Source organism: Borostomias antarcticus, assembly GCF_949987555.1.
Source record: "Borostomias antarcticus genome assembly, chromosome: 3".
Taxonomy (NCBI): domain Eukaryota; kingdom Metazoa; phylum Chordata; class Actinopteri; order Stomiiformes; family Stomiidae; genus Borostomias; species Borostomias antarcticus.
The window spans coordinates 19,186,162-19,208,274 of NC_140236.1; the positions used below are offsets into that span (position 1 = coordinate 19,186,162).

The 22,113-nt window shown below is 47.6% G+C and overlaps 1 protein-coding gene across 2 annotated transcripts in view; it reads left to right on the forward strand.

The window, feature by feature from the left end:
• The window catches only part of usp19 (ubiquitin specific peptidase 19), a 104,491-nt gene that overhangs the window by 50,568 nt on the left and 31,810 nt on the right, over positions 1 to 22,113 (forward strand). For both annotated transcript variants that reach the window (XM_084436273.1, XM_084436274.1), the window contains exons 17-23: positions 2,714 to 2,854; positions 2,963 to 3,081; positions 3,332 to 3,475; positions 4,180 to 4,496; positions 7,870 to 7,980; positions 8,065 to 8,281; positions 10,392 to 10,544. In XM_084436273.1, coding sequence (XP_084292399.1) covers positions 2,714 to 2,854; positions 2,963 to 3,081; positions 3,332 to 3,475; positions 4,180 to 4,496; positions 7,870 to 7,980; positions 8,065 to 8,281; positions 10,392 to 10,544 — 1,202 coding nt within the window. The remainder of the gene's footprint in view (positions 1 to 2,713; positions 2,855 to 2,962; positions 3,082 to 3,331; positions 3,476 to 4,179; positions 4,497 to 7,869; positions 7,981 to 8,064; positions 8,282 to 10,391; positions 10,545 to 22,113) is intronic.

Here is a 22,113-nt window from a genome sequence, read left to right on the forward strand (position 1 = left end):
AAATGTAAATGTTCTAAAAACTTTAGTTTTACTGAGACATTTTGGTTGTCATTTTGAGTGCGGATGTCACATCCATAACGCTGGAATTGCCCATTTATGTCTTATAGAGTGAATTGATAATCAATTGAGTGAAGCATACATAAAACAATGGTGTGTACGATAGGGACATCTTAGGACAAATCTGCAAATATTATTATATACAACGGTCAACGGCCTAAGATGAGTTGCGGTGGTGTTCTGATAAATAATATCTCCATAATCAATGACAGGAAATAACAGCTGCTGAACAATGCGCTTCCTTACGTGAAAAGAACAACAATTAATTGACCTATAAAGTATTCTAAGACTAACATTAATTTAGTTTTTAATATAATCTACATGAGGCCTGAACGATAGTTCTGAGTCCACCCACACTTCCAAATATTTAAATTTATCAACATTCATTAATGAGCATCCATCCAGAAAATTAATAGCCAACTGGGTAGATGGGTTATTAGGATCAATCAATCAATCAAAGCTTTATTTGTATAGCGCATTTCATACCCAGAGGCAACACAATGCGCTTTACAGAGAACAAGGGAGGTGGGCAGGATGACTATGAGTTCCAAACAGCATTGAACATGATTTTTTGTTATTTAATATGAGATTATTGTTTAAAAAACATCTTTGAACTAAGATGAAATCAGATTTCAAATTTTGGTAATGTCTGAATCGGCTGTGTATAAAACTGTATCGTCAGCGTATAGATGGACAGAACAATTAGAGCAGATCTCCGGCAGGTCATTAATAAAAATAGAAAAAAGTAACCGGTCTAAAATAGACCCTTGGGGTTCCCCCTTTTCAACAATTAAGTAATCAGATTGGTACCGATAAAGAGAAACACATTGACAACGGCTGTGAAGATACAAATTAAACCAAAATAAAGCCTGCTGAGAGAAACCAATAGTATGAAGCTTGTCAAGAAGAAGATAGTGGTAAGCTTTGGATAGGTCAATAAAAATTGCACCTGTAAACTGACCTTGGTCAAAGGATACAAATACATCATTGGTGAATTTAACTAGGGCAGTAGTGGTAGAAAAATTATAAAACGAAAAGGAGATCAAATATTGAAATCATTAAGAAACTCAGACAATTGATAAAAAAATCTCTTTTCAAATACTTTAACTGAGTTATCTGCATTCTCAGTGCCCTGTCCGCCGCCATTACATGGATATACTTGGCTTGCGCTGGATTTTAAATTTCTTCTACAGGCCTCCGAATTACACCAAAGTTATCTCGGTGAGTCAAACGTCTTATAATATGCCGTAAATAAGGTCCAGGTTGTCAAAAACGAGCATTCTCCTTTAACATTTATATTGTAAATACAGTGAGATGCAAGACAGTTCCAATGCATCAAGTAGGACTATAAAAATCAAACGTGGTCTATCAAGTAGCTAGTCACTGCGTGCCAGCGAAACAAATTGCTATCTTTAATACAAATACAAACAGGCTGGATCCACTCGGGGGTCAGAAGAAAAAGGTAACGTTTATATCAAAACGGCAAACATACAAAGCTACAAGTAACAACATAGCCTGCATTTCAATTTCCATTATTATCTTCAGAGGTTAATACAAATTATTAGAGTGTAGCTCCAGACATGAACCTGAATGCTTGACTCGGGAGACCGATCAGAACAAGGTGAACAAACAAATGCTTATCAAAAACGGCAAACAGACAAGTGCTTACTTCTAACAACTGAACATAAAAGTAACAACATAGGGAGTTGGCCTACATTTAAAATATTATCATCTTCGGACGCAAGACTTGAATTGCATTCCTTCGTGAGTGAAAACGAGCGCACCCGGAAGTCCTCCACATCCGGATATCACTGCGCCCCCGCGAGCCTCCACCATGAGCTGCCTCCACCATGTGTGTCCTGAGTGATGTGTGAGGGTTAGCGGTGTGTTCCTCACGCAGGTGGTGAAGAGTCCTGAGTGATGTGTGAGGGTTAGCGCTGTGTTCCTCACACAGGTGGTGAAGAGTCCTGAGTGATGTGTGAGGGTTAGCGCTGTGTTCCTCACGCAGGTGGTGAAGAGTCCTGAGTGATGTGTGAGGGTTAGCGCTGTGTTCCTCACGCAGGTGGTGAAGAGTCCTGAGTGATGTGTGAGGGTTAGCGGTGTGTTCCTCACGCAGGTGGTGAAGAGTCCTGAGTGATGTGTGAGGGTTAGCGGTGTGTTCCTCACGCAGGTGGTGAAGAGTCCTGAGTGATGTGTGAGGGTTAGCGCTGTGTTCCTCACGCAGGTGGTGAAGAGTCCTGAGTGATGTGTGAGGGTTAGCGCTGTGTTCCTCACGCAGGTGGTGAAGAGTCCTGAGTGATGTGTGAGGGTTAGCGGTGTGTTCCGCACGCAGGTGGTGAAGAGTCCTGAGTGATGTGTGAGGGTTAGCGCTGTGTTCCTCACACAGGTGGTGAAGAGTCCTGAGTGATGTGTGAGGGTTAGCGGTGTGTTCCGCACGCAGGTGGTGAAGAGTCCTGAGTGATGTGTGAGGGTTAGCGCTGTGTTCCTCACACAGGTGGTGAAGAGTCCTGAGTGATGTGTGAGGGTTAGCGGTGTGTTCCGCACGCAGGTGGTGAAGAGTCCTGAGTGATGTGTGAGGGTTAGCGCTGTGTTCCTCACGCAGGTGGTGAAGAGTCCTGAGTGATGTGTGAGGGTTAGCGCTGTGTTCCTCACGCAGGTGGTGAAGAGTCGTTTCCAGCGGGTGTTCCTGCCGTCCCACTCCCTTGACACGCTGTCCTCCTCTGACATGCTCTTCTGCTTCGAGGTTCTGTCCAAAGAGCTGGCCAAGGACCGCGTGGTGTTGCTCCGGGTCCAGCAGGTATGAACGCACATGCACACGCACACGCACACACATGCTGGGCTATCAGGCTTTCAGGAATAATTCTGTCTGAATGTGTTTATCGTGTGTGTGTGCGTGTGTGAGCAGAGACCCCAGGTCCCCAGTATCCCCATCTCTAAGTGTGCGGCCTGTCTGAAGCCCCCCCTGACTGAGGAGGACAAGCTGAAGCGCTGCACTCGCTGCTACCGGGTGGGATACTGCAACCAGTGAGTCTGATACTCTCTCTCTCTCTCTCTCTCTGTTTCTCTGTCTCTCTCTCTCTCTCTCTCTCTCTCTCTCTCTCTCTCTCTCTCTCTCTCTCTCTCTCACACTCACTCACTCACTCACTCACTCACTCACTCACTCACTCACTCACTCACTCACTCACTCACTCACTCACTCACTCACTCACTCACTCACTCACTCACTCATACTCAGTGTTGTAGATCTGACCTGGACTTGTCTCCTCCACCCCAGAGTGTGTCAGAAGAACCACTGGTCCAACCACAAGCTGATGTGTCGTCCCAACATGGAGAACGTGGGCCTGCCCTTTCTGGTCAGCGTGCCAGAGTCCCGCCTCACCTACGGCCGGCTCACACAGCTGCTGGAGGGCTACTCCAGGTAACCTAACCTACCCCTCACCCTAACCTACCCCTCACCCTAACCTACCCCTCACCCTCTCCCTCACCCTAACCCTAACCCTCTCCCTCACCCTAACCTCTCCCTCACCCTAACCTACCCCTCTCCCTCACCCTAACCCTCACCCTAACCCTCTCCCTCACCCTAACCCTCTCCCTCACCCTAACCTACCCCTCTCCCTCACCCTAACCCTCACCCTCACCCTAACCCTCACCCTAACCCTCTCCCTCACCCTAACCTACCCCTCTCCCTCACCCTAACCCTCTCCCTCACCCTAACCTACCCCTCACCCTAACCCTCTCCCTAACCCTCTCCCTCACCCTAACCTACCCCTCAACCTAACCCTCTCCCTAGCCCTCTCCCTCACCCTAGCCCTCTCCCTCACCCTAACCTACCCCTCACCCTAACCCTCTCCCTCACCCTAACCTACCCCTTACCCTAACCCTCACCCTAACCTACCCCTCACCCAAACCCTCTCCCTCACCCTAACCTACCCCTCACCTTAACCTACCCCTCACCCTAACCCTCTCCCTCACACCCCCAAATATCATTTGACATCTATGAATCACAACCTTTTCATCTTTCTCCGTATTTCTCTTCATCTCTCTCTCTTTCTCTCTTTCTCTTTCTCTCTCTCTCTCTCTTTCTCTCTCTCTCTCCCTCCCCCCCTCCTCTCCCCCTTGCAGGTTTTCGGTCAACGTGTTCCAGCCTCCCTTCCAGTCCGGACGCTCTTCTCCAGAGAGTTCTCAGAGCCGGGCTGATCTGCCCCCCATGCCAGCAGAGACCCCCGATGGCGGCCAGGGCCCTGGGGACGATGCCCGGGGCGACCACCCCCCCTCCGTCCAGGCTCGCCCCGCAGAAGACCCAGACCCCTCCGCCCCACCCCCCACCTGCACCAGCGACTCGGGCTTCTCCGAGCCCCCTCCCTCCTCCTCGTCCTCCGCTTCCCTGGACCCTCAGGTGGAGAAGGAGACATCGTGTGAGAAGGCTGTACGACCGGAAGGTACAGTACCGGAACCTGGGGCCTCATTTATAAAACCTTGCTCAGGATTCGCGTACTAAGGCTGTATGACCGGAACCAGGGGCCTCATTTATAAAACCTTGCTCAGGATTCGCGTACTAAGGGTTGCGGACATCCGCAAGTTCCAAAAGGTTCGCACAACGATTTTCCGTTTTATAACGAAGTGCGCACGCATGTCCCACGCCGGTTCCTCATTATAAATCTCAATCAACTCTAAACTTGGCGCACATGAGCGCGCGTTTTGTCCCACCCTCTTAACGCCCATGAATGCCTATAAATGGCCAGTGAATCGCCTCCAATCCACAGATATCCATACAGCCCAAATCTAACATGACGGCAAACGTGGCAGCAAAGAAGTGGAAGAGTCCACTTGAGCCACTCGTCGTCATTGGCCAGTAGGTCTCGCCGGTCCCTGAAGACTCGCTCTCTCTGAATTCCTTCATCATCCAGCAGTACATATAAAGCAACCATTGTGCGTCATTATGCATTGGAATTGCATGCCTTTTTATGCCCACTCACGGACATGATTATATGGAACAGGTGCGATTGTCATTGGCGATAAATGAACCACGCACGTGATTGTTTGATTGATAAATGAACCACGCACGTGATTGTTTGATTGATAAATGAACCACGCACATGATTGATTGATTGATTTAATTTCTAGGTATAGGAGACGTGATTTAATTTCTAGGTATAGGAGACGAGGATCAGAGGGATGACATGTAGAGGCGAGGGCACTTATTTCTGACAATGCTGGATGTCATGAAAACAGGACAGCCGATGACATAACATCCATAACATCTAAGGGTGTGCTCACACCTACACATTTGATCCCTTTGGAATCGGACTATTGGACCAAAAAAGTTTGCTCCACTTTGTTTGGAGAGGTGTGAACGCGTATTCAAACTCGGTCTCCGGATCAAACAACCGAACCATGGTCCGCCTCAAAAGCAAGGACTCGGTCCGCTTTGAAAGGGACCATACTTCGGTTCGCTTTTGGTGTGAACGCGCATCGGACTATCCATAGGACCAAAACAAAGAGCACGTCTCCTGTGATGGGTACAGGGAGAAGGTCTCAACGGCATCCATCAGGGCCCGTATTCTGCGTCGGTACCAACTCCTACGACTCCTTTGCATTGAAAAAAGCAGCGCGCCTTCATTGTTTACACACGTCCAGATTCGGTCATGCTCATATTGGGTCACCATGGTTATTTGGCCAGAGCACCAAATAATCACAAATAGCGCCAGTATGGCAAGTGCAATGTGCTGTTGCAGCTCCATTGTAACAGTGATTGCTATAATTACATGCGGTTAATGATAGATTTCCCTCTTAATTTTTCTAGCCAATAGATGAGCAACCTGTATGACCGCTTGACATTTGTTTACGTTGGTTCAATTACACAAATGACCGTGTGAACGCGAACCACACCAAAAAAAACTACAACAATGTTGCAACTTCACTCATTTGGTCTGGTTCGGACTTTCTGGTGTGATCGCAACCTAATGCTGTGTTTACACCGGGCGCAAATTTTTCCTGCGGCGCGGCGAGTTTACATAGAAAGTCAATACAATTCGCACAAACTGGGCGGCGGGCGACGCGAATCGCAGAACTCGGCGGCACGGCGGCCAGGATTCGCCATTGATCCCGCGGCAAGATTGGGCGAACTGGGCAGCGCCCAGCTGTGTGTGAACACAGCTTAAGACAATTAACAGCACTCTTATCTGCCCGACTGAGGCATCAAACACGGGATCAGTTTAGCCTATTTCATTTATCAAATATGCATGGCAATTTCTAAATTGCCTAAATACAGTACCAATACATAATAATGGGCGCCATATGAATGTGGATTCATGAGTCAAACAATGAGGCAATGAAACACCACCAACAAACACAGCCTATTTCAGTGTAACACAGCTTACAGTGAATCATATTATCCTTATAATATATTAGTCTACACATTGCCTGAGTAAATATGTCATGCACGACAGTGCACACATAGAGATTTCTTGTTGCGGAAGGCTAGGCTGCATGTTGGCACCGTCATTTTCCCCGCAGTGAGAGGGCCTTCTCTACTACTAGAGTGATTGTTGTTCTACCAAAATTGGGGTTCACATAGCAGTGTAAATATGAAGGCCATTCACAATTCAGTCACAACAGTATTTGAATTATAGTGATTGCTTTGAGCAAATAGCCTACACTTTCCACATGATTATTTACGAGAATAAATAAATAAATAAAGGAATCATTTATGAGAATAAATAAATACAGGACTTATTTATGAGAATAAATAAATGAATCAATTGTTTAGCGATGACAGATCCAATTTATTATGATTCCTGGTTGGACTGTGCAACATATTTGAGGGGTTATTTTGCAATATCGTATATATTTATTGTTCACAATGGTGTCAATTTCATAGCTTTTCTCGGGTTTCACCTTTCTGCCATTAGGATCGCAGTTTCTCATTTTGCCAGAAATGTGCATACGCATGGGTCAGAGTGTGCTTGGAGATGAGCACATTCTCCGCCATTTTCCCGTCAAGTTTGCTTTTTATAAATCCCGAAGTTTGCTCAGGAGTGGCGTACGCATTCTTTTGTGCGTACGTACGCATGCTTTATAAATGAGGCCCCTGATGCTTTATAAATGAGGCCCCTGGTGCTTTATAAATGAGGCCCCTGGTGCTTTATAAATGAGCCCCCTGGTGCTTTATAAATGAGGCCCCTGGTGCTTTATAAATGAGGCCCCTGGTGCTTTATAAATGAGGCCCCTGGTGCTTAATAAATGAGGCCCCTGGTGCTTTATAAATGAGGCCCCTGGTGCTTTATAAATGAGGCCCCTGATACATTATAAATGAGGCCCCTGGTGCTTTATAAATGAGGCCCCTGATGCTTTATAAATGAGGCCCCTGATGCTTTATAAATGAAGCCCCTGATGCTTTATGAATGAGGCCCCTGGTGCTTTATAAATGAGGCCCCTGATGCTTTATAAATGAGGCCCCTGGTGCTTTATAAATGAGGCCCCTGGCCACGTTGGCAAACACACCCAACACCGTCACTTCATCACTGTATAAAGTCTGCAAGGCAGCCACCTGGCATAGCTGAATGGAGGTAAAACCCTGCTGCGTGTGTGTGTGTGTGTGTGTGTGTTTGAATGATTGTGTGTGTGTGTGGATGATTGTGTGTGTATGTGTGCGTGCGTGTGGATGATTGTGTGTGCGCGTGTGCGTGTGTATGATTGTGTGTGTGTGTGCATGTGGATGATTGTGTATGTGCATGTGGATGATTGTGTGTGTGTGTGTGTGTGTGCGTGTGGATGATTGTGTGTGCGTGTGGATGATTGTGTGTGTGTCAGCTGCAGTGACAGGGTACCAGCAACCCCGGGAGGCATCGTCGAGCCGAGCCTGCCAGTTCTACATCTCCCTGCTGGACTCCAACAACAAGGAGCAGGAGCTGGAAGACAGAGGTAACCCTGTAGCTCCGACATGTCAGCCCCCTGGCCCCACAGCCTAGAGGAGTGTGTGTGATGATGGGATGTGTGTGCGCCCAGACGATGCGTTGCTGGACGTCCCGGAGGACGCCACCCTGGAGCTGGTGTGGAAGAACAACGAGCGTGTGAAGGAGTATGTGCTGGTGAGGTCCAAGGAGCTGGAGTACCAGGAGGACCCGGGCTCGGCCAGCGAGACGGCCCGCGCTGGACACTTCACCCTGGAGCAGTGTCTCAACCTCTTCACCAGGCCGGAGGTGCTGGCCCCGGAGGAGGCCTGGTAGGACCAGCACACACACACTCACACACAAATGCACATACACATGATCTCTTCCTGAAGTCCACAATCATCTCCACTGTCTTAAGAGCGTTGAGCTCCAGGTTGTTTTGGGTGAGGATGAGGTATATTGACATTTGCATTTGCATGTGCTTATGTTATATACACTAGATATTCTGTATACACTAGATGTTCTAGGCAGAGTCATTCAGGTGCCGGGTGGCTTGCATGAAGAAGCTCTTCCTGAGCCTCTCTGTGCTCCATGGAGAGGTCCAGGCCCCTGCTTGGATGAGGGTTGTTGGGGCTGATGGGTAAGAACTTGTTCAGGTCGTTTGCAAGGCATGGGTCGTCAGTGGACTGGGGGGATTTCGGCTTGTAGTTGGTAATCTCTCTCAGGCCTTTCCAGATCGAGGATGTATTTCTTTCTGAGAATTGATGTAATAGTTTCAACATTTCCAAAATTCCTGAGCTTACTTACATTACATTACATTACAGTCCTTTAGCAGATGCTTTTATCCAAAGCGACTAACAATAATTGCATTTAACGTAGGAAAAGCCAATGTACTACTACTTTGCCAGAACTCAAAAGTGCATCTCCTTTCTAAAACAAGTGACTAAGAGCATAATCTAGTGCTGACGGCAAAGTGCAAGAATAGCAATCTCAAATACAATAGGTGCTTAAGAAGGTGGATCGTGGTAGTACTTCTTGAGGAGATTAGTTTTGAGCCTACAACGAAAGATGGGCAGCAACTCTGCTGTCCTGACGTCAGTGGGCAGTTTGTTCCACCACTGCGGGGCCAGGACAGAGAAGAGACGTGACCATGTCAATCGTCTGCAGGGGCCTCAGAGTGACGGGGCAACCAGTCGCCCTGAGGTAGCAGAGCGTAGTGGTCGGGAGGGGGTATGGGCCGGTTTAACTATGGCCTGAAGGTAGGAGGGGGCTGTCCCTTTCATTGCCCTGTAGGCTAGCGCCAGAGTTTTAAACTGGTTGTGAGCCGCTACCGGGAGCCAGTGTAGGGAACGGAGAAGGGAAGTTGTGTGGGAGAACTTGGGGTGGTTGAACACCAGGCGAGCAGCAGCTTTCTGGACAAGTTCCAGGGGTTTAATGGCTGACACCGGGGCCCCAGCAAGGAGGGAGTTGCAGTAGTCCAGGCGGGAGATGACCAGGGCCTGGATGAGCACCTGCGCCGTTTCATCAGTGAGGAAAGGGGCGAATCCTCCTGATGTTGTAGAGCAGGAATGTTGTGGTGCAGGAGTTGTAGTGCAGGAGCGTGTGACGGATGTGATTTGTGCGGAGAACGACAGTTGGTCATCCAGGGTCACACCCAGTTTCCTTGCAGTCCGTGCCGGCGTCCCCACTGTGTCTTCAATGGTGATGGCCAGGTCCCGGTGTGGGCAGCCCTTCCCCGGAAGGAACAGCAGCTCAGTCTTGTCCAGGTTGAGCTTGAGGTGATGTGTTGTCATCCACTCCGAGATGTCAGCCAAGTACCCAGCTATGCATGTCTCCACTTGTGTATCAGAAGGGGGAAATGACAGGATCAGTTGGGAGTCATCGGCATACTGTAGCAGTGATAGGAGAAGCCAATGCAAGCGAATGACAGAACCCAGAGATGTAATGTAGAGGGAAAAAAGGAGAAGACCCAGGACAGACCCTTGTGGAACCCCTGTAGTCAAGACTATGCGGTTCCGACATCAACCCTCTCCATGTCACCTGGTAAAACCGGCCCGTCAGGTAGGATGCAAACAGGGAATGTGCAGAGCCAGTAACGCCTTTCTCCTCGAGGGTGGAGAGGAGGATCTGGTGGTCTACTATGTCAAATGCTGCTGACAGGTCTAGGAGTATCAGGACAGAAGAGAGAGCGTTCATTCTCGCAGCATGGAGTGACTCCGTCATCGCAAGGAGGGCGGTCTCTGTCGAGTGGCCAGCCTTGAACCCGGACTGGTGGGGGTCTAGGAGGTTGTTCTGGTGGACGTACAAAGATAGTTGGTTAACACTGTGTGTGTGTGTGTGTGTGTGTGTGTGTGTGTGTGTGTGTGTGTGTGTGTGTGTGTGTGTCTGTGTCTGTGTCTGTGTCTGTGTCTGTGTGTGTGTGTGTGTGTGTGTGTCTGTTAGGTACTGTCCTAAGTGCCAGCAGCACAGGGAGGCCTCCAAGCAGCTGTTGCTATGGCGACTGCCCAACGTGTTGATCATCCAGCTCAAACGCTTCTCCTTCCGGAGCTTCATCTGGAGAGACAAGATTAACGACATGGTGGACTTCCCCGTCAGGTACACACACACACACACACACTCTCTCACACACACTCTGCCAACAATTGCAGGGGGGGCGCCAGGCCTCAAACAATTTGAGGCCTTAATATTAGCTAGACAGATATTTGTCAAAGAACCATGTTATTGACATGTCGCAGCAGTTTTAACAAAATACATGATTATATCTGATGAAGGGCCAAAAAGCCTTGCATTTACGGCAAATTCCATCAGGTGTAAGTGGGGGGCTCTGGGGAAGAAAGGTTGGGTACCCCTGATCTAGGTTGAGCGACTGCCTCTTCTATGCAGGAAAGCATTAGTCTACTCGTATGTGTGATAAAAAAAAAAAAAATCTTGTACCTAGCTTTCAAACAGTAGCTAGCATGGTTCTTCTAGAATGCATGACTTAACGTTAGCTAACCAAACATCTTGAACTCAGTGGTTGTCAAGTCACTTCAGAGGCTATAGCTAGCTAACGTTACCATAGCTAGCTAGCAGCCTCTGAAGTGACTCGACACCCAGTGAGTTCAAAATGTTTGGTTAGCTAACGGTCGTGCGTTCTCTCGCTTGCCAGAATATTCATTCAAAAGAAAGAATGAATGAGAGGCTAACTGACAGACAGACAGCTAGCTAGCTGTAACGTTAGCTAGCTGCCAGTTAGCCCCTCATTCGCTCATTCTTTTGAATGGATAACGTTAGTCTGGCAAGCGAGACTAGTTAACGTTAGAACGCACGACCATTAGCTAACGAAACATCTTGAACTCAGTGGTTGTCGAGTCACAGCTAGCTAACGTTACAATAGCTGTCTGTCAGTTAGCCCCTTGTTCATTCATTCTTTTGAATGAATGGTCTGGCAAGCGAGACTAGTTAACGTTAGCCCCATTCGGGATCTGCCAGCTAGGTCTAGTAACATTAGCTAGCAATTTTTGAGCATGGTGTGTGGGCGATGGTGGTACACAAAAGCTGGTTAGCTAGCTAACGTTAGCTAGCTTAAAGGAGTAGTAAAGGGAAAAATCATGTTTAGCCCTGTTTTAAGGTTACCTTTGATCATATACAATGGTTCAGATCAAAAAGTTGACAAAACTTTCATTTTTGAGAAAGTCTGATAATTGCTCTACCACCGTTTTGGTCATACAATGGATGTGGGTGGGCACCGTCGATGTAGCTGTGCCCCTGCGCAGAAGTAATCTGACGTTCGCCAGATGGTTTGTTTTGCACAGAGTGAAACAACATGAGCTCACGAGATCAGGATGGTCTTACGAGGCTAGCGCGGAAACAACTAAAAAAACTAATACTGAAACTAATAAAAACTAAACTAAACTAGCAAATCTGCTTTAAAAACGAATTAAAACAAAACTGAAATTGAACACAAAAAGTTAAAACAATATAAAAATAAAAACTAATGAAATAAGCAAAACTATTATAACCCTGGGTTATACTGTAGTCTTGATTGAAACTTTTCCTAAATGCTTTATTAAACATACAGACAAGCACATTAAAAGTAGCCATAAGTTGTTATTTTGTATGTGCTCTCAGGACATGTTGTGGTTGTGACCATCTTCGTAAAGAAGAGGCATGTAATGCACATGTATACAGTAGTACAGAGTCAGTTGTCTATTGTATAGAATTGCTCAAGTGTTGTCAGGTGTTGGTTCGAGTGTACAGTGATGCATAGTCAGTTGTCTATTGTATAGACAAGGTGCTTGGTGTCACGTGTTCACTTGTTGGTCCAGGGGGTGGCATGTGTGCCATTGTTATAATTAGAGTGAGGGCCTATGTATAGTACAACCAGAGTACTATAAACAACTGACTCTGCACCACTGTACACTCAAACCAACACCTGACAACACTTGAGCAATTGAACACCTCGTCTATACAATAGACAACTGACTCTGCACTACTGTACACTATCACTTGAATCAACACCTGACAACACTTGAGCAATTGAACACCTTGTCTATACAATAGAGAACTCACTCTGCACTACTGTATACTACTGTACAGTATGCTTGACATGTTATGTAATTGCACTGCCTGTATCATGGACACAGTCACAGCCATCCATGATCAGATACTGCTGTCTGGGTGGGGCTTGCACCTGAAGACCATCTTTGGTGGGGCTGGACATCAGCGTTGCACAGCAGCCGATACCTGACTGGTGTTGCATCACGGTGTTCTCTGGCCTCAACCACACCAGGCATCAAAGCTGCAACAGAACAGAAGGGAGATAGTGCATTAAAATAGTGCATTAAAATATTGGCCAAAAATAACATTTATATAAAGCCTTTTTTGTGTCGCGTAGACATACAGTACATTTAATCTGCATACAGATGTGGGAAGTTAGAAATGTCACATGCTGCAGCATTTCACCTTTGCGGTATTTGGCAGGGAAATCCCGTTGGAAATCTCGTGGGATTTCAGACGGGTGTTATTTCATTTTAGTGATGCACCACCGCCAGGTGGCGTCTTTGAGTAGATTTAGCAGGCTGGGCTCAGTGTTTTTCTCCTATAGTCTACGAATGAAGCATCATTAAATTTCACATTCTTTAATTTAAATGCTCTGTTGTAAAGCACTTTGAGCTGAATTTATCTGTATGAAAGGTGCTATACAAATAACGTTTAATTGTTATTACCTTGTTCTCAAACACATGTTTTCTCCATCTCGATGTAATTTAATTATTACGAACACCTATATCTAGGCCTACAGTAGACTATCTATCTCGGTAACTGACGTCGGGTCAAGACGTGGTGGCTGTTAAGTCAAATGCGCAAAATAACAGTATTGTAAATATATTTGTTAGTAAAGATGTGGTGAACGTGAGGGTTTTGCGTTTTGTTTCTGGAACGCATTCAACTGGTAGGCTACTCGTAAAACCAGGAAGTAAATTTGAAGACGGGGCACCAGCTAATGTAGCCAAGTCTGAGCGCAGTAGGCTTTATGGCTTCAGCACGATACAAAGAAAAAATAAGCTTGATCGGAGGTGTGGATCCATACAAAATGGAAATAGTCGCCGTGAGTAAAGATCACTCATTGCCAATCATATACGGACATTAACTATCTTGTGCATAGCGGCAGGTTTGACAGTGAGACATCAACCGATAATTGTAATAATGCGATTATTGAAATGGTCTTGTGAACGCCTTTATCTGATTTCCAAAATCAGGGTAAGGTCCATTGTGACGATTGTGGGTTTTCATTTGCACATAACTATATTTTAATAAAACATTGAAGTCCGCCTGTCAATGACTTTCCCTAAAATTGTGTTATGTTGCACCCCCTATTGTTAAATTATGAATTAAAAAAAGATACACAATATTTTGTTATTTGAATGATGTTGAATGTATATATATTCAAGATCATTCAAATAACAAAATATCGTGTGTTTTTATTTATTTATACCGGCCGCCAGCCGTTCAATGAACGGCTATAGGGAATGCGCAGTTTCGCGCTGGCTACAGCCTATTATATGCACAGTTTCGCGCTATTTAGGCTATTATAAATAAGTAGTATTCATTGGGGGAGCTTGGACTCGCTAGGGACTGGTGGAGAGACGCAGAGCCTCCCCAGACGCGACATCCTCCAGTTGGCTGAAGAGCTGCGCGCTCTGCCGTCCAAACAGCCACCGGCGGCGCCCCTCACAGTGTCCACAGAAGAATATCCCCCCCAAAAATACCTGTATGGTGAAGACAAGCTGCAGCAAGAACAGAACTGTCTACCAATGCATGAAGTGCACCATAGCTGTCTGTGGCAGTTGCACTGCCAAGGTGCAGAGGATATGCGCGAAGTGTATTTGAGCTGCCGCCTCAACCGTGCGTAAGAGCAGAGCGCATCAACTCGTCACGAGTTACTCGTGTATAGCTACAACTAGTAGCCCATAGCCATTAAAACGGCTTATTGTTTTATTCATATATCAACTAGATAATTCGATAATAATGAGTAGCCTAGTAGGCTATAAAAGGAATTCAATAAGGCCTAATTAGCCTTAAGTTGTAGCCTAGGCTACAGTACAATCACAAGACGCATAGGCCTAGGCTACCGTAAAAAGCATTGCGTTCTCATAGGCCTATTAACTTAGATAATTAATTATCTATCTAATTATCTATTAATTAGATAAGTATTATGTATCTACGTTCTATGCTGCATCTGTACGGTAGACTACTGTTTTATTTGGATCCTTGGCCAAAATGCTGTTCTTGTAGCCGTTTCATCGATTCTTCTCCTTTTGTGAAGTGTAGGCTATATTCTTGTTGAAGTGCGGCCTAGGCTTTATTCTAAAAAATATGAGAAAGGCGTCATAGGCCTACAGACACATACAAATCATATGTTGCTTTCAGTAACATTAAAAACAATGCAAATGCAAATCATGCAAAGTTGAAGGCCACGACTTCATAAGTTAGGCTAGTGTTGGCATGATCTATAGATGCTCAGGTCATAATGTCCGTTGAAAATAATTCCCTCTAAGCACAATTTGAATTCTATTAAAATAGGCTAAAATTAAATTTCCACATATTCTGATTCCTTCTATATAATTTTTATTTTTTGTGTGTAGCCTAGGCTATAGGCTTCTGAGATGAACAAAACAGCCACAATGTAGCCTGCTTATAGCGAGCAAGAGGGCAGTCTACCATAAAGTGTATTAATGTAATATATCTAGACTACATGCATTGGGGTATTTCTTTATATAGCCCAGCCTGCCTATTGTTTCTCAATAAACAGTTGTCATCCTGAGTCCGAATAAGTAGGCTAATAGACAGGCAGCTCTAAATACCTTCCCAATCAATGAGACATGGTTGTAAAAATGATGTTTTATTGATGAAAAGGGTAAAACTGAAAAACATGTTAAGAGTCATTGCATTGATCGATGCAGTCCGTTCAAATAGGCATCAAAAGATAAAGTAGGCCCATTTAAAATGACCAATTACATCTTCAAATCCCTTCTAATCTTGGCCTTTGATAGGGTTTTTTCCCGCCCTACTGCCAATTATATCCGGACATTAACTATCTTGTGCATACAGAGCACAAACAATGAAACAATGAAACAAATAGATTTCCTCCCTGTCCGTTTGTGGCATTCGCTACCAGCAAACACTGAAAATACAGGTCCTCAATTTATTTAGATTAGACTAGCCTATCCAACTGGACCACTCCATTGAATGTTGAACGTAGTCTACTTTTATTCTTTAGGTTTTACAGAATCGGCCTACAATGTCCACACATGCATGCGCCATATCTGACTAGCTCGCCACTCGCCAGCGAACCTGGACTAGACTATTGTAACCCCCCCCCCCTACAAATTATTTTATATTCAAATAAACTGGATGGACCGGTTTCCTAGCCCTGGATCGTGGGGAGGGGGGTAGCCTACGTTAGCGGGTGCTTTGCCATGACCGGCCATTCCACAGGTGTTGGATTGAATTCGCTAGTTTGATTGATAGATGGATGGATTTAACGTCCAAAGTATTGTGCAAGTATTGTATAGGCCCATGTGTAAGAGATGAATGGTTGTAACCATGAACTCAGCCAGAGGTAGGCCCTACTGTAGATGATCAGCATTCTCACCAGTCTCAATTGATGCTTTCCTACGTGTTGCCATTCATTTAAACCACCATCTCATCTAGACTACTTCTGTTGCTGCATTCTTACATTTATGCTTTCATGATTTTAGAGCGCAATCAACATTTTCCAGGATTCCAATAAGTCCATCCATTCATCCAACTTTGTGCTGAGCGCAGCGCAGGCTGCTAGCCTACTGTCAAGGATCACGACTGATGCACTCCCTTAACACGTCTCGCAACTCCCCAGACCATCAAGAGAATTTCAATATGAAAGACCTTAAGTGGGGTATTCCAGGAGGTAGCCTAATGTAGCAAGTCGTCGGTCTTCATGACGCACTGTTATGCTTGTTTGCTGTGTAGATCCAGTCATAGAAGCGGGCATCTCGTCCGGCGATTTGAAACAGCTGGTCAATTCACCCCAACAAGAATAGCCAAGCGAAGGACAAAAATTAAACCACAAACGTTACTGCTGGTCTTGAAACAACTGTGTTAGCCTAGTTCCATATGAGAACACTCCTCGGTCCAATTCCGTATAGTAGATCAGCCTGTGTCCACGTAGTTGCTAGCTAACTGGTGTGTACATTCCATGAATATCCGAAGCAATTATTCCCTATGTAGTTCACTATATGGGTAACACTACTTAGGGAATAGGGAGTGAGTGAACCATTTCAAACACATCTCTAGTCAGCCCGGTTAGCTAGCTTACTCATCCTGATGCCATGTTCCATGAGAACACTCGGCTAGCTAGCTAGTTAGCCTACTGTATTAAAACCTCTACTTGTCCCGATACCTTGTTCCATATGAGTTAACAGATACAGACCCGACGACAGTTACAGAGATAGATAGGCCTACTATAGATAGATAGGCTTTGTTCGTAATAATTAAAATTACAACCAGACAGAGAACAAGGAGTTTGAGTTCACATAGTTGTTAGCTAACAGGTACAGTAGTAAGCTAGCTAGCTGACCCCTGACGTCTGTCCCCTGTGTTACGTGAATGGTGGTTGTTTACGTTGCAGTGTAGCTTACAATAGCTTCTCACGCCATTCACTACCATTCCATATTTTTTCTTATTTAAGGTCCCATGACGGGTTTCTCTTCCTGCTTCTGCCTAAGCACTCCACAATACCACAATACAACGGTGTCATGTTTTACCGTAGGAGAAGTGAAGAAGACAGTAGCTATCAGTGGCTAAAGCAGTTAGCTAATGTTAAGATCATTCCTATAGCTGCTTTGCTGCTAATGCGAGCTCGTCTCCGTTCCTGCCCGAGAAACAGAAGTTGAACTAATAGCATCAAAATCAAAATAGCTACAGGAATCATCGTTGTAAAGTTAGCTATCTGCTTTTTAGCCACCGACAGCTACCGTAAATATTATGGAAGATGCTGTCGTGAGCTAACTTGCTATCACGGTCTTATCGTGCAGCTTCACAGCCTGCTATTAGCAGACAGCACTAAAGTTGACAAAATCACACTTGCACATCATTAGAATTCCAACCATTTATATGGGATTTATCATTCAACTAAACATGGAACCTGAATACTACCTGATATTTCAACCTGCTGCCATCAGTGATCGGCGCGTCTGCTTGTTTGCGTCATGAATATCCTACGCAATGACATTCCATGTAGTGTCCCAAAACTGTTAAATCATTCCCTATGTAGTTCACTATGAGTAGCCCTACATAGGGAATAGGGAGTGAGTGAACCATTTCAAACACATCTCTGGTCAGCTCCGTTAGCCATCTTACTCGTCTTGATGCCATGTTCCATATGAGAACACTCAGTTAGCCTACTGTATTAAACTTCTACTTGTCCCAACACAGGAGTTTACAGATATAGACCCGGCGACAGTTACAGAGATAGAAACTATAGATAGATAGGCTTTGTTCGTAATAATTAAATTACAACCAGACAAAGAACAAGGAGTTTGAGAACAAGGTAGGCTCATCTAATGTGCGAGATGAGCTACAGCAATGGGTCAATAAGTAGTATTACTGCGCCCCTATGGGCGTGCGAGCGGTGGTGCGGAATGCCGTAAAGCGCCTGTTAGAATACCGCGGGTCAAGTTACATTCTTATGTTCTCACATCTCAACATGATATGGTGGTGAATAAAAACAGTGGTCCAGATTCCTGGTGCCACAGCACAGGTGGTGTTGTAGTCCTATCCCCAACTGAAAATATTGATCTAGTGATTAGTCAACCCATTGCTAAATCACAAACTACTAAGCTATCCCATAGGAATGAGCCTATAACCATACCAGCTGGGCAAGCTGACTTTGCTCGCTACCTAACCTAGCCCTAATGATATTGTCCTGCTCGATTGCTGTGCAACATATCAACTGACCAGTTGTTAAATGTATTTCACAACACTGGCTATTCTACTCACGAGACAGTCCCAGTCAGCTGACGTTGCTTGCTGTGTGAATAGTTTAGCTGCGTACGTTGTGAGGCAAGTGTTGGTCACAAGGACTAGCTAGCTTGTAGTAGCTAACCTTAGCTAAAGCACTTTGAGAGAACGTGCACAGTATCTCCAACTCCTCGGGCCTTGAGTTAGGTAGTTAGCGTGTTAGTACGATGGTTACGTATTGTAACCCTAGTTCTATGAGTGGAGCGGAGCCCCACAGGGCTAGCTCCTATTGGCTAGCGAAACCCAGCTAGCTACATTGACTGAAGAAAAAAACATACACGCACCTGTGTCCAACCAGGTCCGGTGCACCACTGTATAAGCGGGCTACGCCCGCACATCTGCTCCTAACCGAAATTTTCAGCGAGCAGACTGCGGGGTCAGCAAGTCTGTTCCCTGTGGGGCTCCGCTCCACTCATAGAACTAGGGTTACAATACGTAACCATCGTTCTATTTCGTGGAGCTCCGCCCCACAGGGCTAGCTCCTATTGGCATAAGCGGAGCTACACGACCGCACCATACACTCTTGCTGGCCCCAGTAAGGGAACCAGTCAGGACACAAGCCAGGGCTCCAAGGCGAGACCATACTAACAGTTGATCCGACCCAAGCACTGGCCCCACCCCGCCACACTCAGTCTATCACAGCCGAGGGCAAGGAGAGGTACGTGGGGCGAGAGCTGGACCAAAGCGGTTACTCCGTAACAAGCCCGTCCCAGCCTCACACATAAACAGGAACGGAACGTCACTAGACGGGCCCGCTCCTACCTTAGCCGAACCGGTGAGACCTGAGTGAGTCACGTCTGCTTTCCTAGCAGGAAAAGACCCCGCGGCTCAAACCGGTTCTCCAGTAGCGGCGAGACCTGCCATGGTCAATTCTGACTCTTTCACAGAAGACCCGGCGACTCGAGCCGAACACCTACATGAAAAATCCTGTCTAACGCTGGCTCGCACCGGCGGCTGTGTTTAGCACAGATGACGCCACAGAGACAGAGGACATGGATAAAAGGTAATAACGGACAAAAGGAGACGGGGACGACCAAGTCGCCGCCGCACAGATGTCCTCCACTGACACACCATTGAACAGGGCAACTGACGTGGCCACACCCCTTGTGGAGTGTGCCCGAACAGCACCAGGCAGAGGACGACCCGCAGTCACGTAAGACTGGGCGATGCCCTCACAGATCCAATTGGGAGAGACGCTGTTTCGACAACGGAGAACCCACCTTCCCTGGGCCGTGGCAAACCAACAACTGGGGGGTGGTGCGGACCGCAGCCGTGCGCTGGACGTAACACATCAACGCACGCACAGGACACAACAAATGCAGGCGGGCCTCTTCCTCGCTCGCATGAGGTGGAGGATAGAAGGCTCCCAGCTCCAAATCCCGTGCCCTATAGGCGCCCCGGACCACCTTCGGAACGAAAGATGGATCCGTGCGCAATACAGCTTTGCTCCCATCACCCGTGATGAGAAAAACTGTCAACGCCCTCAGATCACTGACCCGCTTGCCCGACGTCAGAGCAAGGAGCAGCGCGGTCTTAATCGACAGCCACTTGAGAGATATCCGCTCCATTGGTTCGAACGGCGCTTTACATAGCGCATCCAGAACCAAGAGCAAATCCCAAGGCGGCGCCGCAGCCTTACGCACAGGGCGAAGACGGCGCGTGCCGGCCAGGAAGCGTTTAACCAGGGGATGCCCGAAAACCGTAGTTTTGGCGAACCCCTCATGGCATGCGGAAATAGCACACGCATACACCTTGATAGTGGATGCTGCCAAACCGCCACCATGACCCATCAGGTGCTGAAGGAATTCCAAAATCGCCTCGACCGAGCATGACTCGGGAGCGAAGTCCCTTTCCTCACACCAACGCGCAAAAGCAGCCCATTTGCCAGAGTAAACCAAGGCAGTGGAAGCCGCGCGCGCGCTCTGAATTGTACAGATCACGGCCGGAGAGAGTCCCCTATCAGACAATCTCCGCCGTTCAAGAGCCAGGCCACCAGCGGCCGTCCCAAGACTGGAGGTGCGCAAATTGAGCCCTCCGCCTGGGACAGAGCGTTCGGCCAATGAGGGATGTGCCACGGTTCTACAGTAGTCATGGCCATCACTTCTGCATACCATCTCGCCCAGTGGCGGTCCGGCGCTATCAGTATCACTGATGCACCCTCTGACCGCACCCTGGCCAACAATGGTAAAATCAGCCCCATCGGCGGGAAAGCATACAGCAGCGCCCCCGGCCAGGGGGCATGCGCGAACGCATCCACGCCCAGCGGAGGCTGGTCCTGCTGTCTCAGAGAGAACCAGAGGGGACACTTCGCGTTCTCTCTCGAAGCAAAGAGATCCACCCCTGCTCTGCCGAACCGGGTCCAGAGCTGAGCCACTACCTGAGGATGTAGGCTCCACTCGTCCGGGTGAGGCCCGCCCCGAGACATCAGGTCCGCCCCGACGTTCAGACGGCCGGCAATGTGCCGCGCTGTCAGTGACCGGAGATTGACATGAGCCCATCGCCACAGCGTTACCGCCAGACGGTGAAGCGCTGGCGAGCGGACTCCCCCTTGTCGGTTGATGTAAGCTACTGTGGTCTGGTTGTCTGACCGCACCAGCACATCGCGCCCCTGTACCAGGTGTACAAAGTGGCGCAATGTCAGTAGCACCGTCTCCAACTCCAGGAGGTTGATGTGGCGCCGTTCTCCGACGGCCCACAAACCACCTACGGCCTGGGACAGACATGTACCACCCCAGCCGCTTAGAGACGCGTCTGTGAAGACAGCGACGTGAGCCGACACCCTGCCTATTGGAACACCGTGCGCTATTACGCGCCGGTCCCTCCAATAGTCGAGGTCTGCTGACAACGACCCTGGCATCCGCACAAGGCGCCGTCTGTGCCTCACAGGGTCCAGACGAAGCCGCGCGAACCATCTCTGCACGCACCTCATGTGAAGAAGGCCCAGTGACACTACCACATGGGCGGCTGCCATGAGACCCAGAAGGCGCATGATCGACAGAACCGCGATCTTCCGAGAAGGACGGCAAACACTGAGACTCTTCTCCAGTGTTTCCCTCCTTGAATCGGATAGCCGTGCTCTCATGGCGCTCGTGTCCAGATTGATACCTAGGTAAACAATCTGACGGGCCGGCCACAGAGCACTCTTCTCCCAGTTGATTGCAAACCCCAGGTCGGTGAGATGCCGCACCACCGTGGCGGTATGCATCAGAGCCAACAAAGGCGACGGAGCCAGTACCAGCAGGTCGTCCAGGTACGCCAGGATCCTGATGCCCTGCCGGCGCAGTGGCCTCAACGCCGCCTCCACACAATTGGAGAAGGTTCTGGGGGCGAGCGCATATCCAAACGGGAGTCTGGTATATTCGTACGCCACACCCAGGTAGGCGAAACGCAAAAACTTCCGATGCCGATGAGCTATCGGTATGTGGAAGTAAGCGTCCTTGAGGTCTATGCTGGTGCAAAAATCGCCGGGAAGGAATGCCTCCAGCATTTGTCGCACCGTAAGCATATGGAACTTCAGATTCGCCACCGTTTTGTTGAAAAGGCGGAGGTCCAAAATTGGCCTCACGCCCCCCGTCTTCTTCGGCACGAGGAAGTAGCGGGAATAAAATCCCTCGTCCCTCTGGCC